Below are 18,701 nucleotides of genomic sequence, written 5' to 3'. Positions count from 1 at the left end.
AAGGTTGCTCACTTTGCATAACACATTTTAGCACATGCTGAGTGACTTTTTTCTATTAGTTTATAGCCACTTCCAAATGGTTCTAATAAAACTGTTTTATTTTCTTGATGTTGACAAATAACATCTAGCAGAACTACCTCTTAAGTTACTAGTAATGTATGAACTATAAAGAGGCTGACCCTTTTATTTTTCAATTTTAGATCTGACAATGCCCATCTGTGATAGAAACCAATAATATAAAGATATGTAAATGTTGCATGCCTTCCTCAATTATATCACCAACATACACTGTGTGATGAACAGCTAAAAACTTACCGGAGACCATGTTGATTTTGTTCTCTTATGTGAAGATTTTATTAATAAATTATGAAATATCGTCTCTATTACTTGTTCTATCATATCACTCACACTCCCCGCCCCCCCCTTTTTTTTCAACAAATATTGCTCAGCAAAATATCTTTGTTTATGAAACATATTATGTTCCTTAGTTAATACCATTTTTTTTAACATAAATCTCCTTTAATAAGTATAGTCTGCATTTTAATAACATGTAAAAACAATTTTCATCTGTTATACACACACAATAAAAATCTAGTACATTACGACTGATCCTTGTGTTGCTTTTTGAAATGATTGACAAGATAACGCTTCTGTCTGAAAGACATACCACAGACTGAACAGCAATAAGGCTTATCCTTCGAATGCACGAATTTGTGCCTCTGCAGCTCTCCAGACACACGGAATTCTCTACCACAAATATCACATACACAGGGACGCTCACCTGTATGTGTCATTTTGTGCACGAGTAACTCCTGACGTCTTCTAAAACGTCTTTCACAGAAATTACAATTATATGGAAAGATATCAGTATGTGTTTTGGCATGCATATAATGAGATGCTTTAGAACTAAAGCGTTTACCACATATAGCACAAATAAATGGACGTTCCCCAGTGTGAGTTCGTCTGTGGTCATCACAAGTTGCTTTAGCAGCAAACAAAGTACCACAAATATCACACTTGAAGTTCTTGACACGTGCATGGACATCTCTAAGATGACGAGTCAAGCCTCCTGAATCACGGAAACCTTTCCCACAAATGTGACATGTAAAAGGGCGCTCATCAGTATGAATTCGCAAATGCCGTAGGAAACTATCTTTTTGGAAAAACACTTTTTCACAATCACTGCAACGAAAGGACTTTTTATCTTTCTTCTTCACATCATGTCTTTCTATTAAACCTATAATTAGATTTTGTTTTGTTGCTGCACCATTTTGATTTAAAATGTCTTCTTCAGCATCAGACTGTAAGTTCAGAGGTGCTGCCATGTCTGGGGTTTCTCCTTTGTCACATTTCCTTTGTTTCTTGGATTCTACTATCTTATTATGCTCAGAGTTGCACAAATGAAGCATTTCCTTGTCTCTAGAATCTTCTGTTATTGTTTGGTGAATGTCCATCCCCATTTCAGGACATTCAGAGTTTGAGGTATTTATTTTGTTAAAATCAGTGGCAGCTACAGTGCTTCCTGTATTTTGAACTGCATCATTTCTCGTCTGGCATTCATAACCATTATTTGTTTCACTTATAATATCAGTGTTATTTTCTATTCTGCCGTGACAGGACTTCTGCATAATATATGATTTAACATTGTCTTTTTCAACAGGTCTTCTGAGGCACACATTACCTTCGAGTGCAATTTTGTTTTCATTTTCAATATTTGACCTCTTCTTGAACGTATCACTAATCACATTTGTTCCTCTCACTTCAAAAGAATGACTGTCTGGACGGTAAGTGTTGCACCTGTAAGATAAATTACATAAAAAATATTACAATAACATTGTAATTTTCTTCACCGCAAGATTCATACGAATATGTGGCATCATGCCTTGGAGTCAGAAACAAATCTGGAGTTGTAATGTAACTGACAATATGAACTCTTGGAAGTTAGTCAGACACCTTCGTTTTTTTTTTTTTTAACTTTTAAGTGCTTCAAGTTTCAATGAACATTTTCAAATAAAACAAATAGTGCATAAGCATTCTTAAGACCTCACATAGCTGAACACGCTAAAGTAAAAACTGATGAACCACGGAAACTAGTGCATATTGTACATAAAAAAATAAGGAAAACAGGGAGGAATAAACAGGTGTGGTTATAGGATACCTCAGACGTTGTTAGTTCATTTGAGAGATTTTATGCAAGTTTCAGATAACTTGTCACGTTGTGCAAAAATAGAAATGTATGTCAGGAAGTTAGAATACTCCAACTTTCATAATAAAAAGCATGAATTATTGATACCTTCCACACACGACCAACTCATACTGGCAAGCCTTGCTGCAAAAACGTCAAATACAATTTTAAAATTTCAATCATTAAAATTACAGTAACAACAGTCTTCAGAGGCAGTACAGTTCAAAAAAATATCATCATCAGGTGTATAACAACAGAGCATATTTAGTATCATGACTGCAGTGTAAGTGGCAAAATAAGAAATGAGTGCAGTAATGGTCAGGAAAACCTTGTTTAATGGAAAACAATGAGGATGTCGATATCTCCCTTTCCGATGTTTCAAGGGAAACCTCTGCCCACACCAGACATACCACCAAAGAACAGTACCTCCACTTTGACACAGTCCCTGAATCCATGTCAAAAAGTCACTGCCCAATAACATGGCAGTCATTACAACAGAAAGAATAGATTGCTACTCACTTAATACAAAACTGTTGAGTTGCAGACAGACACAACAAAAAGACTGCTATACACTGGAGCAGCTTTCTGCCAAAAGGCCTTACAAAGTAGGAAACACACACACACACACACACACACACACACACACACACACACACATATTCACACAAGGGCAACTCACACATGTAACAACTGCCTCTGACCACTGAGGCCTCAGTGTGAGCAAATTTGTGTGTGTACCCTACTTTAGAAGAAGGCCTTTTGGCAGAAAGCTCAAATATATCAGTCTTTTTGTTGTGCCTGTCTGCAAATCAACATCTCATCTATATGGTGAGTAGTGATCCATCCTTTTCATAATATGTCTTTATCGCAATTACTTCATCTTGGATTTTCCACTGTGTTAATTATACAAGTATATGGATAAACTTACCACAGTGTTCAAAGACTGCCAAAATAACAGATCCAGACCTACTGCACCATTTCTTGTATGATACTGACAAATCTGTCACCACAGTGACCCAGCACTTTATCATCAAATATTAGCAAGGCATTGAAAAACTAAAACAAAACCTTTGTTAGGATTTCAACTGTCTCTTCTTGTACTCTATGCCACCCCTGATCCAAATACTCCATCTTACATGTCTCCTCTGTGGATGGTCCAGGTCCCAAACCTGTCACATACTTGTACCTATTATCTCCTGCTACAGCCATTATAAGGGATTTCCTATCCAATCAGAGGTAAAGTTGTTTGTTCGCCATCATGCATCAGCTATGTTTCACTATTGTTGTTAAGTTCGAGTGACAACTAATAATGTATGATTGGCCACTGTGGTTAGCCACAAACATTTGACCACACAGTTGCTGTACATGTTACACACTGTAACACCAATACATGTACCTTTGGATCATTCCCTAAGCATCAGATCCTCTGAACTGTGCAGGAGGGAACTTCCCCTCCAGCACATCTTCCATTCTTACTAGCCATCCTCAGCAGCTCCCTTCCCCTCATACTTTCTTTGACAGACTGTACTCAGCTCTCCCCTGTGTCCCCCCCCCCCCCCCCCCCCCAGCTCTCTCTCTCTCTCTCTCTCTCTCTCTCTCTCTCTCTCTCTCTCTCTGTGTGTGTGTGGGGGGGGGGAGGAGGGGCACACATGGAGGGGGGGGCAGGGAAGGGAGGGGGGAGAGAGGGAGGGATAGGGAGGGGAGCAGAGGGGAGGGAGAGAGAGAGAGAGAGCACTTTTAACATTCTGACCCCATTCTGCCCTTTGAATTATACCTAAATTGGCATGGGGTAGGGAAAGATGTATACTGTCATTTGTTACAAATATGAAATAGTGGGACTTTTGTCTTGTATGGGGGGACTGTTGTCTTGTATGAGATTAATATAACACAGCACAAAACATACTAACACTATCAAGGAACTGCAGCCTTTCGAAGTTTATTTGTGGAAACAACATACTGCAAGCTCTAGACAGGGCTGAATCCGAAGCAATATTACATTTTATAAACATTCAATAACAAGCCATTAAACCTGATAATGGAGGACATGTTTGTTTGACAATATACACTTTCTTTGTATTTTACAAGATACATTCTTCAATCACTTGGGTACAAGCACCTTCATGTCCATGGAATATTGCTCAGATAATTCTGTCACAATTCAGAAATGATGAATGGTGCATTGTCTTACTGAAAACACACTGTGAGGTGTTGTACGCAGTCACCTAGTTTAATGTAATTTGTCAATAGGTTCCTATTTAATTACCTGCTGAGAAACAAAGTAAAATATATCAATGACCTCATTTCATCTCATGAAATCATCCTTCACATGGGAATGCTCCACAACCTGCCTGAATTGTGTGCTATTGTCAAGAGAGATTCACTAACTCATGTTGTTTTCAATGTACAGGGTGAGGCAATCAAATGGGAAGATTTGAGGACTGACTGGCTGCTGTGGTGGGGGTTATGGGACTGGGGGACTGGCCTTGGGCCTGTAGACAGGTAGAAGTTTCAGTAGCCATGAAGCATTGGTCTAATGTGCAATGTTCATTTACTGTACAGGTGTATTACAAAAATTATGATAATTTTGTTGGAGCTTGACATTCTTTCCATCAAAAGTTTAATTTAACCCCATAGGATCCCATGCCACCGCTGTCAATCTTTGGTTGAAAAATTTTTAAGCTGCTAGTAGCACTACAAAGAAGAGAGGTGGTAGTGTAAAAACAAACCAGATCCAACAGAAATTGATACGTATCAAGCTTTACAAAGATGTCCATGAAAATCAGCTAGACAGCACAGCACAGAACTTGGTCTCAGGAATCGATTAGTGATTAGTGAAGAATTATCTGCACTACCATCCATACAAGATGCAAGAAATGTAGGTCCTCCAACCTCAAAATTACAGTAACCACTTATGCTTTTACCAAGTGATGTTAAATGTTACTGGAGAAAATGAAGGGAGAGCACAACATATTGGTGACGGACAAAGCTCACTTTCACATTAGTGATTTTTTAATGAGCAGAACTTTTGATACAGGCCCAATTAAAATCCACACCATCTCCATGAAACCCCTCTCCATTCAGGAAAAGTAATGGTTTGGTACACAATGTCATCTTGGGCGATAATTAGACCTGACTTTTGAATTTGAACATGATAATGGCAAATTGTAAACACTCAGCTGACACATTCGTAACTTTTTTTTTTTGCTGAACTTGATGCCTGTGATCCAAATGAAGAAATATTTTTCCAGTAGGATGGGGTAAGTAGACTTGCGTTTCCTGGTTATCTCATCAGCAGAAATGGTGATATTCCATCATGGCCTCTCAATTCGTCATCAGGTTTATTGGCTCCAGAAGTTTTCTTTGGGGTTACATCAAGTCAAGAGTTTTCCAGGAAAACCATGCAAGAACCAGAGACAATACAAAAGGGTCAATTCACCAAGAAACAAACAACATTCCAGCAGAAAACTATGGAACATCATGGGTGGATTCATCCCCAGACTCTGGTAATATGTGAAAAACCAAGTATGCAAAATGAGTGATACCACATTCAAAATTTGATAACTTTCAACATAAACTATTAATTTCCACTCATGTGCACTAGATTCATGCAAAAAATTTAAATTTCCAGTTTGTGCGATTTTTTAAATCTTCTCATTTGGCTGCTTTGTCCTGTATTTGATCCCAGTTATCGATGTGTATTCTACCAGGGTCATCAGCCTATGGTTTTTTAAATATTTGAAGCTGCCAACAGCAGTGTCTGTTTCGTACAGGCTGCTCACTAGATGTGGTTGTCCAACACTGAATTGGTGAGTGATTTGCTCTACTATGGCCTGTCCATCCACTTTGCCAGAATGATATAAAGTTAATCATGGCAGCAACAGTTCTCTCTGGAATAAGATACTCCTGGTTTACTCTGGCTGCAGAGGCACTTGAAAAACCGGTAGCCAACCAACACTGGAGACAGTGTGTTTCATGCATTTAGCATACCCAATATACTTGCAATAAAATGCATTGGTATCACAATGTCTTGCCCATCCTTAACTCATTGTCATGTTGATCCACAATAGAAAGTGTGGCAACATCCCATCCATGTGATACTATAGTCACCATTATGACAAGCTAGTACAATTTCTCGAACAAAGCAGCGATTGCTAATACAACTACTGTAAGGATAGATACAAACTTTTGGCATACATCACTTCACATGTTTCCAAAGATGCATACACAATGCCCTGTGAATACAATAGGAATGTTTTTCACGTGTCTCTTGAACTTATTTGCCATTGTTTCAACTTATTAAGAAATTTTTGATCATCTGCACCCTCCCCATGTCTGAGAAAACTCATCTTGTTGATTTTAAATATCAAATAAAGTCCATTATTGCTGTTATGAGACTCTTTTAAATGTTATTTTTGTAATAAATCACATTTAGATGCAACAACAGCACTCAAACTGAAATCCTTCATCACTGTTCTTCTTCTGGTTGTCACAAAAGTTAAAAGCTCACTAGTAAATGTAACTAACTCTAGATCTTCAAAAGGCATGATAACCTTTGCCTATAAAATTATTTATTGACCATGATGACCTCTAAAGGATTTTACACAACTGTGAACTCCAGTTATGAGTCATTAAGCAGTTATAGTTTTCACACTAAAGATAATAGAGGATGTAACAAAATTTTATTCAATCAAAAAAAGCAACCAAATCTTGCAATGAGAAATTCATTCAGTACAGAAATCTAAAAAATAATATTGCCCAACTGTTCATCCAGATTAGGTAGGGTTTGAATACTGTACACGCTTCATAGATCTCCACTTTTAACAAATATTTTAGTGCAACATATGTAAGAACGAAAATACAACTATGTATCAATTATTAATAATCCAGTCCTTGTATTGTTTACATATTAATGAGTATGACTGTATATTTTATTCTATTCTAGAAGTCATTCTGTATTATTACATATTATGAACATTGTGGTAAATAAACAGTCTGTACATTTATTGTTCACATTTGTTCTTTATTGTGTCTGATTCTGAGGGATTTCAATATTTATTAAATTGATATAGTTTTTTATATATTTTCAAAGTCCCTCACTGAAACTTCTTGTGAGTATTGAAATGTTTCGTCATGTCGTTCTTCTGAGCAAATGCTTTCCCACACTCTGGACATGGATAAGGTTTCTCTCCAGTATGAGTACGTATATGTACCACAAGATGAGGCCTGCGCCGGAAAGTTTTTGAACAATATGTACACGAATGTGGCCGGGCATCTGTATGGACAACTTGATGAAGCCTATGTTGTTGTTGTGTCCGAAATGTCTTTGGGCAGTACTGACAAAGGAATGGCTTCTCACCTGTATGAATTCGAGAATGATTCAGGAGGGTGGCTTTCGCAGTGAAGCTTCGATGGCACACTTTACAAATAAAATCCCTTACACCACCATGAATAGTACGAATATGTCGGTGTAGGGCCCCTGACTGGGCAAATCTTTTCTCACACTGGGAGCATTGCCATCTCTTTTCACCTGTGTGACTTATATTATGCAGCAGCAAGAGCTTTTGGCTTTTGCACACTTTGAAACAAACACCACATATAAATTCTTTACCTAGTTTCTTCACGTGAGTTCTCCTTTTGTTAGGCTTTCGGGAACAGCCTTTACTCAAATGACGAGACAAATGTGATTTTCGTTTATAACAGGTGCCACAAAGAGAGCATTCAAATGGTCGATCTTCACTATGGCTGATATGGTGTTCACTTAGATCTTTCTCATGCAAAAAGAGCTTACCACAAATTTCACAAATATTGGGAGGGGATTCTGGGTGTTGCCGCTTGTGTTCTAGAAGTTCTGCCTTGCGACAAAATTTCATTTCACAAATTTCACATTTTAGTTTTGCTTTCAATGTACCAAAATGACTTCTCATATGCTGTTTAAGACTTGACTTCAACTTGTAACTTTTTCTGCAAAGTGTACACACAAAACGGTTGTTTGTTAAAGTAAGCGGATGAGAAAATGGCCCTTTCCCCACATTTTTACAAGAGTCCATGTGTTTTCTAAGTGACAGTGACAACCGAAAGCTTTTCCCACAATATCTACAGTAAAATGGAGTAACACCAGTGTGAATTCTCATGTGAGTCAGAAACACAGCCTCATTTCTGAATTGTTTTCCACAGTGTGGACATGAAATAATTTTCCTTACTTGAACTAACTTTGAATGACACTTTCTACCACTTTTACCAAGTTGACTTTTAACACATTTGAAAATAAAGAGGGGTTGACTCACTACTTCTCTTTCTCTATTTTCTTCACTGGTACTCTGTTGAACCACATAATCTGATTTTATGTAGTTGTGATCACTCATAGCAGTGTCATTCTCTGTAGCCACTGTACCATTTTCTATTAGTACTTTATCTAGTGCATTTATTCCATCACATTTTCTAGCCAATGTTGCATTTTCTGTGATGTGTATATCTCCTTTCTCCCCAGTAACATCACATAGATAGTATTCATCTTCTCCACCTTCTGTTGCAACATAGATTGAATAAATAAGTATTCCATTAGTATCTGATACCACTGAACTTTCTCCTACAGTTAACTGAGCAGCTGCATTATCCTTTCCCTCTCCTTTGATTACTGCAGATTCATCAACAGTTGGTATCTTCAGTTCTCTTGACCTGCAACACAAGGTGTGCAGTGCTGTTACAATGATGGTAAATCACCTAATGCACAAAATTTTAACTTCGTATGTTACATTAAATGTCACCATCTTTTATTATCTGCCTGAAAATCATACTTTATGAGCACATTGTTCACACACACACACACACACACACACACTGAGATCATCAGAAGATCTAACTGAAGCAAATTATTAAGGTACTCACTCACCACCACTCATGTTGCTACTGTTCATTCAGAAAAAAACACTCTCTACCTATCAGAAACGTTGATTGAAAAGGGCCCAAATTCCTTTAAACGCTCAGTCTCTGAGGATTAAAACATGGATTCTTCTTCGAGGCTCAAGAGAGTCTAAACAATGTCAGTAACTGTCACTGAGAACTCACTGCAGAACAACAGCATTTACCTGTCTGGACAAGAAATGTAAGACACTTGGAACTTTCTTTCTTGTTTTCTGTCAATTGCCTTGTCAATCTGTCATCCTCAAGTCATTTACGCTTCTTATCCCTCTCCTTCATATATCATATATGACTCTACTATTTTAAGCAGCAAAATATGAGAACTATTCAGAAAATAGATTACACTTTGGTATAACTAAGCACAGGAAAAAAATTGTGACACTTAAATACTAGCTTTTAAGATATCTCCACACGAACTTAGGCACTTTTCACTGCAGTGAACAAGGTTTGAAATTCCTTTGTCATAAAATTCAGCTGCATGAAATTTCAACTAGTTGGTTTGAGACTTCAGCCAGTTAGACAAGCCCTCCTGCAGTTCCATCTCATCATCAAAGCACTGTGTTGCAAGCCAGGTCTTCATCGTTGGAAACACATGGTAGTCACTGGGTGCAAGATCCAGACCGTATGGCAGATGAGGAAATATATCCCACTTAAAAGCATTGAATACCTCTCGAGCATTATTTGCCTTGTGTTGTCAAGCATGGTTGTGCAAGAACATAACTTTTGAGCTTAACTTTGTGGTTATTCTGAATCGCTTTTCTTAAGTTTTCCAAAGCTTTACAATACCTCACAGAGCTTTTTATTGTGCCACACTCAAGAAAATCAACAGGAAGCACATCTTACCTGTCTCAAAAAAGCAGTCATCATAATCTTTCTTGGAGACAGTGTTTGCAAGAATTTTCTCATTTTTGGGGGGTTTTTGTGTGCCTCCACTCCACAGATATGGTGTGCAGTTCACTTGTTTGACTCAACTTTCGTCTCCAGTTATGACTCAGTCAAGTAATGAATCACAATCTTTTTATAAAAATCCAGAAATGTCAGTGACATGGGCACTTGTTGGTTCTTGTGGTTTTCTGTCAAATTTTTTTTTACCTATCTTGCACAAATTTTTTGATAGTCTAGCTTCTGTACAAAAATTTTATACAACAAATATTGTGAAATTTGAGGAAAACCAAATGAGATCTTCATCATTATTAAGTGGTGGTTTTCTTGAATCTTCCGTTGACTTTTGCAAGCAGTTCATCAGTCACAACGGTTGGTCATCCATCTTGCTCTTCATTGTGAATATTAGTTTGGCCACTTTTAAACCTAATGCACCATTGGCACACTTCATCTTCAATGATTACAATGTTTCTGTGCACTTCACACAGTTTCCAATAAATTTCAATTAGTTTATGGTTTTTTGGTAACAAAAACCTTATTACCGACCGCACTTCACAATTTTCAATTAAGGCACAGCTGTTGTGGCTGAGCACCTGAAGGATAATTTGGAAAATACTTTGAGTGGATTTCCCCACCATGTTATAATTCTGGGTGGACATTTTAATTTGCCAGATATAGACTGGGAGACTCAAAAGTTCATAAGGGGGGCAGGGACAAAGAATCCAGTGAAATTTTTTAAGTGCTTTATCCGAAAACTACCTTGAGCAGTTAAACAGAGAACCGACTTGTGGCGATAACATATTAGACCTCCTGGTGACAAACAGACCCGAACTATTTGAAACAGTTAACACAGAACAGGGAATCAGCATTCTTAAAATGGTTACTGCATCGATGATTTCAACCGTAAATAGAAATATTAAAAAAGGTAGGAAGATTTTTCTGTTTAGCAAAAGTGACAAAAAGCAGATTTCAGAGTACCTGACAGCTCAACACAAAAGTTTTGTTTCAAGTACAGATAGTGTTGAGGATCAGTGGACAAAGTTCAAAACCATTGTACAATATGCATTAGATGAGTATGTGCCAAGCAAGATCATAAGAGATGGAAAAGAGCCACCGTGGTACAACAACCGAGTTAGAAAACTGCTGCGGAAGCAAATGGAACTTCACAGCAAACAAAAATTACACGAAGCGAAATGTAATGTGAGGAGGGCAATGCGAGAGGCGTTCAATAAATTCGAAAGTAAAGTTCTATGTACTGACCTGGCAGAAAATTCTAAGAAATTTTGGTCTTATGTCAAAGCGGTAGGTGGATCAAAACAAAATGTCCAGACACTCTGCGATCAAAATGGTACTGAAACAGTGGATGACAGACTAAAGGCCGAAATACTAAATGTCTTTTTCCAAAGCTGTTTCACAGAGGAAGACTGCACTGTAGTTCCTTCTCTAGATTGTCGCACAGATGACAAAATGGTAGATATCGAAATAGACGACAGAGGGATAGAGAAACAATTAAAATCGCTCAAAAGAGGAAAGGCCTCTGGACCTGATGGGATACCAGTTCAATTTTACACAGAGTACGCAAAGGAACTTGCCCCCCTTCTTGCAGCGGTGTACCGTAGGTCTCTAGAAGGGCATAGCGTTCCAAAGGATTGGAAAAGGGCACAGGTCATCCCCGTTTTCAAGAAGGGACATTGAACAAATGTGCAGAACTATAGACCTATATCTCTAACGTCAATCAGGTGTAGAATTTTGGAAGACGTATTATGTTCGAGTATAATGACTTTTCTGGAATCTAGAAATCTACTCTGTAGGAATCAGCATGGGTTTCAAAAAAGATGATCGTGTGAAACCCAGCTCACGCTATTCGTCCACGAGACTCAGAGGGCCGTAGACATGGGTTCCCAGGTCGATGCCGTGTTTCTTGACTTCCGCAAGGCGTTTGATACAGTTCCCCACAGTCGTTTAATGAACAAAGTAAGAGCATATGGACTATCAGACCAATTGCGTGATTGGATTGAAGAGTTCCTAGATAACAGAACGCAGCATGTCACTCTCAATGGAGAGAAGTCTTCCGAAGTAAGTGAGATTTCAGGTGTGCCGCAGGGGAGTGTCGTAGGACCGTTGCTATTCACAATATACATAAATGATCTTGTGGATGACATCGGAAGTTCACTGAGGCTTTTTGTGGATGATGCTGTGGTATATCCAGAGGTTGTAACATTTGAAAATTGAAATGAAATGCAGGAGGATCTGCAGCGAACCGACGCATGGTGCAGGGAATGGCAATTGAATCTCAATGTAGACAAGTATAATGTGCTGCGAATACATAGAAAGAAAGATCCCATACATTTAGCTACAACATAGCAGGTCAGCAACTGTAAGCAGTTAATTCCATAAATTATCTAGGAGTATGCATTGAGAGTGATTTAAAATGGAATGATCATATAAAGTTGATCGTCGGTAAAGCAGATGCCAGACTGAGATTCATTGGAAGAATCCTAAGGAAATGCAATCCGAAAACAAAGGAAGTAGGTTACAGTACGGTTGTTCGCCCACTACTTGAATACTGCTCAGCAGTGTGGGATCTGTACCAGATAGGGTTGATAGAAGAGATAGAGAAGATCCAATGGAGAGCAGTGCACTTCTTTACAGGATCATTTAGTAATTGCAAAAGCGTTACAGAGATGATAGATAAACTCCAGTGGAAGACTCTGCAGGAGAGACGCTCAGTAGCTCGGTACGGGCTTTTGTTGAAGTTTCGAGAACATACCTTCACCAAGGAGTCAAGCAGTATATTGCTCCCTCCTACGTATATCTCGCGAAGAGACCATGAGGATAAAATCAAAGAGATTAGAGCCCACACAGAGGTATACCGACAATCCTCCTTTCCACGAACAATACGAGACTGGAATAGAAGGGAGAACTGATAGAGGTACTCAAGGTATCCTCCGCCACACACCATCAGGTGGCTTGTGGAGTATGGATGTAGATGTAGATGTAGATGTTTGTAGGTTCTTCAACCAGACTGCCTATCACAGCTAACTAGTAACGTGGCATTCACACACTCAAATAACTGAACACTAACATGAAGGTGATTCGGAGAGTTGTCTACTAAAGTACACCGTCTTATACAGTTTTAGTTGGCAGTATCTTTATCAAAAAACAACAAGTATGCAGAAAAGCTCAAGTTCATGTATTACATTTGTTTTATACTCAGCAGGAAACTTAATGAACTCATCAAAAAGAATATATATGTAGCATGATTACTTCTATTTTGTTCAAATGTCTTCTGGAAGACTGCATTTCCATAAGTTGTTTGTTGTACTGTAGTCAATCATTACTTCTAACAAAATATATTATTTTCTTCCTGTGATTTAGTTTCTAATTAAATAATTTGAGACTTACAGTTACTCCATGTTTCAGCAATATTGTTGTAAGTTTCCATAAATCACTTCAGGCAATACCGGAGTAAGATGGAGAAGTACAAATACCCTCATGTTGAGAGAAGGTTAAAAACTCAGTGAGATGAAGAACAATGCCATGTTCAGTGAGGCACAGGGAGTCATGAAGTGAAGAGGATGGGTTAAAGTCCATCTGAGTGTAAGAAACAAAATTGCTACTGGGCTGAGAGCTCACAAATGATACTCTATGAGATTGGAATTAAAAGTCACAAACCCCACAAATTCAATGAAATCTGCCCTCATGTTCACACTGTTATTTCATTGAGCACATTAATTTGTAGGCTGCCACACATTGACAGTATAACTGACACTGGACATTCAGCACTCTCTCTTGTCATCAAGGGATAATAAAATGAATAATCTTTGTACATCAGCTGATAATTAATGCTGGCCCTCCAACAAGTTATTTGGTATGTGATGGCAACTATTTTGTTTGATGTAAGATGGAAGAAAGGTGGTAGGAAAGTGTATGATTTGCATTTTGCATGGGAAATATTGCCAGTAATGTTGTACACTCAACAAAAAATTGTAACACTAGGTACATTTGTTATTGATTTTAATGCACATGTAAGTTCCAAAGCAACCTGGACATCAGAGAGATAATTATAGCAGCAAGTACTTAACATTCAATTTGAACAAAGTTTGGTCATTAATGACAGTACCCCGAATAAGTATTTTCTTCTTCCATTTGGTATCCAGTTCAGAGCACAGTTTGGAAGCATTTCTTATTGCATTATTTTGACACACCCATACCATTTTAGCTGTTCCTGTTGAATAAAATTAGTAACTGAACTTTTAACATTCACTATATCTCTTAGTACTTCATGTCTTATTTTCGCATTTGTTTATTTCACTGCTGAATTTCTTGATAAATCCATCTCTGCAGCTATAATTCTGAACTTAATTGCTATTTAATTGTTCAGACTCCTGAAACATAAGCAATTATGCTACCAATGAGGATAACATGGTTGGTGCCATAACCCAGTTTCCCAGAAACTTCACTCAGTGGAAGAGTATACAAAATAAATGAACATTTGTTTCAGCTTATCCATTGATAATTGGCCATTTCTGAGAAAACAACTGTTGAAGTTTTCAATGTAATTTAGATCTCTCTTAGCAGTCAATAAACTCAGTTCAACTGGTGGCACAGTGGCTAGCATCACAGCCTCTCATATGTGTGTGCCATGTTCAAAACCCAATTACTGTTTTTATTTTATTTTACTGTTTATCTACTCATGTCCACAGAAAATTACTACATGAATGTTTTCCTATCAAGTTACAGGTTACAAGGACATTATACTGATTTTAAAATTATAACTGGGTTTCACAACAAGTGTCATACATTTATTATATAATACGTGTTTGTTTCGTATTTTCAGGGCTTACAATCTTTTTAAATTCTTATACTCTTGTAATTCATTCTTATACCTATTCTTAATTCTTATTTTCTAGGACAGAATAATGAAAATACTGTGAAAAGAATAAACTGCTACTCACTATATAGTGGAAATGAATTGTAGACAGACACAACGAAAAGACTATTAAACACGTATGCTTTCAGCCAGAAGGCCTTCTTCTAAAATAGACAACATACACAGACACATACACAGACACATTCACGAAAACACAGCTCACACACACGACCACTGTCTCTGGCTGCTGAGACCAGACTGTGAGCAACTGCACATGATGGGAGAAGCAGTCTGAATGGTGGGTGTAAGAAGGAGACTGAGGCAGGGAGGGGGAGGGAGAGCAGAGTATGAGTGGGGGACAGTAAAGTGCTGTTAGCGCGAGCATACAAGGATTAGTGGAAAGAGGGTAAGCAGCTATGTGCAGTCAGAAGATTAGATGGAGTGGACGGTGGGAGCAGAAAAGGAGAGAAGTAAAAAGACTGCGAGTGTGCTTGTGGAACAGAAGGCTGTGGAGTGGGAACAGGGAAGGGATAGATGGGTGAAGAACAATGACTAATGAAGGTTGAGGCCAGGAGAGTTACAGGAATGAAGGATAAATTGCAGTGAGAGTTTCCACCGGCACAAATCAGAAAACTGGTGTTGATGGGGTAGATCACATGACTGGTTTCACAGGTAGCCCTCTTTTTGATGGAATAGGTGATGCTTGGGCCAGACTGGAGTAGGTGGTTGTGGGAGGATGTGAGGGGCTGGTCTTGCATCTATGTCTATTAGGCTTCAAAGCCTCTGCCATCTGGATCCTTCCCATCAATCAGTCATCAAAATGAAGAATATTGAGATGGGCAGTGTGCTCAGCAGCTGGGTGGTCCAGCTATTTCTGGGTCACAGTTTTTCAGTGGCCATTTATGCGGACAGACAGCTTGTTGGTTGTCATCCCCACATAAAACTCAGACACAGAACACAGCAAAGTGGTTGCAGCTTAGCTTTTAGATCACATGACTGGTTTCACAGGTAGCCATCTCTTTGATGGGATAGGGGATGCTTGGGCCAGACTGGAGTAAGTGGTTGTGGGAGGATATAAGGGGCTGGTCTCGCTCTAGGTCTATTACAGGAATATGAGCCAAGAGGCTAGGGGTTAGGTGCAGGGGTTGTGTAGGGACAGATGAGGATATTGGGTAGGTTTGGTGGGTGGTAGAATACCACTGTGGGAGCAGTGGGGAGGGTAGTGAGGAACAACATTCCTCATTTCAGGGCATGATGAGGGGTGGTCGAAACATTGATGGAGAATGTGAATAAGTTGTTTCAGGCCTGGGTGGTACCGAGTCACGACAGGTATGCTCCTCAGTGTCTGGACAGTGGGATTTTGAGAGGCAGTGGGTGTCTGGTGAGAGAAGGCATGGGAGATTTGTTTCTGTACAAGACTGGGACCCTTGGTAGGTTTCAAGAGGAACTGCTCACCACTGCAAATGTGATGGCCATGTGTGGCTGGTCTTTATGGAAGGGACTTCTTGGTATGAAATGGATGGCAGATGTCGACGTAGAGTTATTACTGGTGGGTGGTAGGTTTGATGTGGATGGAGGTAATGATAAGATGATGATATTTGGTTCGTGGGGCACCCTTACAAAGCCAATTTTGACACAATCCAATTTGTTTTCACAGTCCAATCTAGCCACTGTCACGAATGATGATGAAATGGTGAGGACAACACAAACATCCAGTCCCTGGGCAACGAAAATCCCCAACCCGGACGGGAATCAAACCCTGGACCCTGTGATCTAGAGGCAGCAATGCTAGCCACTAGACCAAGAGCCGCAGACAGACGAGGCAATGATGTAGCCATCTTCGAGGTGGAGGTCAACATTGAGGAAGGTCACTTGTTGGGTTGGAGGAGGACCAGGTCATGTCCTGAAATGAGAAATGTCCTACCCGTTATTTTCCTGACCCCTCCCATAGTGGTATTCCGACACCCACCCAACCTATGCAATATGCTCGTCCATCCCTACATAACCCCTGATCCCGACCCTTCTTCATTTTAATGACTGCTTCACAGCCTGTGCCCCTGGATCCTTCCTAACAACACCAGCTTTTCTGAACTGCACAGGTGGTATCCCTCCCTGTAATTTATCTTAAGTTGCCTTAACTCCTGGCCTCATCCTTCATTAGCCATTGTCCTTCACCCACCTATCCACTTCTGTTCCCATTCCACAGCCTTCTGTTCCACAAGTACAGCCACAGGCTTTTTATTTATCTCCTTTTACACCTCCACCCTGCCCCCCATCTAACCTCCTGACTGCACCTAGCTGTCCTACCCTCTCTCCACCTCATCCCTAAATGCTCCAACAAACAGCACTTTATTGTCCCAAACACATATCCTGCTCTACCTCCCCTCACCATCCCAACCTCCTCCGTACCACCGTCACCCGGATCACTTCTCCCTTCATCCACAATTGCTTGCAGTCTGGCCTCAGCAGCCAGAGACAGTGGTCAAGTGTGTGAGAGCTACACTATGTGATTGAAGTATCCAGACATCTGGCTGATAATTACTTACAAGTTTGTGGCGCCCTTAATCGTTAATGCTGGAATTCAATATGGTGTTGACCCACCCTTAGCCTTGATGACAGCTTCCACTCTCACAGGTATACATTCAATCAGGTGCTGGAAGGTATCTTGGGGAATAGCAGCCAATTCTTCATGGAGCACTACACTGAGGACAGCTATGTCAGTCAGTGAGGCATGGCACGAAGTCAGCATTCCAAAACATCCCGAAAGTGTTCTATAGGATTCCAGTGAGGATGCTGTGCAGGCCAGTCCATTACAGGGATGTCATTGTTGTGTAACTATTCCACCATAGGCCGTTCATTACGAACAGGCGGTCGAGCGTGTTGAAAGATGCAATCGCGATCCCCGAATTGCTCTTCAACAGTGGGAAGCAAGAAGGTGCTTAAAACACCAATGTAGGCCTGTGCTGTGATAATGCCACACTAAACAACAATAGGTGCAAGCCCCCTCCACGAAAAACACTACCACACCATAACACCACTGCCTTCGAAATTTAGTGCTGGCACTACACACGCTGGCAGACGATGTTCACCGGGCATTCGCAATACACACACTCTGCCATCGGATTGCCACATTGTGTACTATGATTTGTCACTTGACACAACATTTTTTCCATTGTTCAGTCGTCCAATGTTTACGCTCCTTACACCAAGCAAGGCATCGTTTGGCATTTACCAGCATGATGTGTGGCTTATGAGCAGCTGCTCACCATGAAATCCAAGTTTTTTCACCTCGTGCCTAACTGTCATAGTACTTGCAATGGATCCTGATGCAGTTTGGAATTCCTGTGTGATGGTCTGGATAGATGTCTGCCTATTACACATTACAACCCTCAACTGCCAGCGGTCTCTGTCAGTCAACAGACGAGGTTAGCCTGTATGCTTTTGTGCTGAACATGTCCCTTCACATTTCCACTTCACTATCACATCAGTAACAGTGGACCTAGGGATGTATAAGAGTGTGGAAATCTCACATACAGACGTATGACACAAGTGACACCCAATAACCTGACCACGTTTGAAGTCCGTGAGTTCCACAGAATGCCCCATTCTGCTCACTTACAATGTCTAGTGACTAATGAGGTTGCTGATATGGAGTACCAGGCAGTAGGTGGCAGCACGAGCACTTAATATGAAAAAGTATGTTTTTGAGGGTGTCTAGATACTTTTGATCACTTAATATGTGTTTGGATGAGTGTGTGTGTGTGTGTGTGTGTGTGTGTGTGTGTGTGTGTATAGTCTATTTCAGAAGAAGGCCTTCTGGCTGGAAGCTTACGTGTTTAGTAG

At 39.7% G+C, this 18,701-nt stretch overlaps 1 protein-coding gene across 1 annotated transcript in view; it reads right to left on the bottom strand.

The window, feature by feature from the left end:
* Positions 1-451: 451 nt before the first annotated feature.
* LOC126420874 (zinc finger protein 585A-like) overlaps positions 452-18,701 on the bottom strand; it is an 85,008-nt gene continuing 66,758 nt past the window's right edge. Inside the window, exons 6-7 of the mRNA XM_050087233.1 lie at positions 7,280-8,860; positions 452-1,797 (exon numbers count right to left, since the gene is read on the bottom strand). Of these exons, the coding sequence (XP_049943190.1) occupies positions 600-1,797; positions 7,280-8,860 (2,779 nt within the window). The 3' untranslated portion in view covers positions 452-599. The remainder of the gene's footprint in view (positions 1,798-7,279; positions 8,861-18,701) is intronic.

Source organism: Schistocerca serialis, chromosome 1, assembly GCF_023864345.2.
Source record: "Schistocerca serialis cubense isolate TAMUIC-IGC-003099 chromosome 1, iqSchSeri2.2, whole genome shotgun sequence".
NCBI classification, from domain to species: Eukaryota; Metazoa; Arthropoda; class Insecta; order Orthoptera; family Acrididae; genus Schistocerca; species Schistocerca serialis.
Note: the sequence above shows the minus strand (reverse complement) of the source record. Positions and strands in the feature narration are given on the sequence as shown.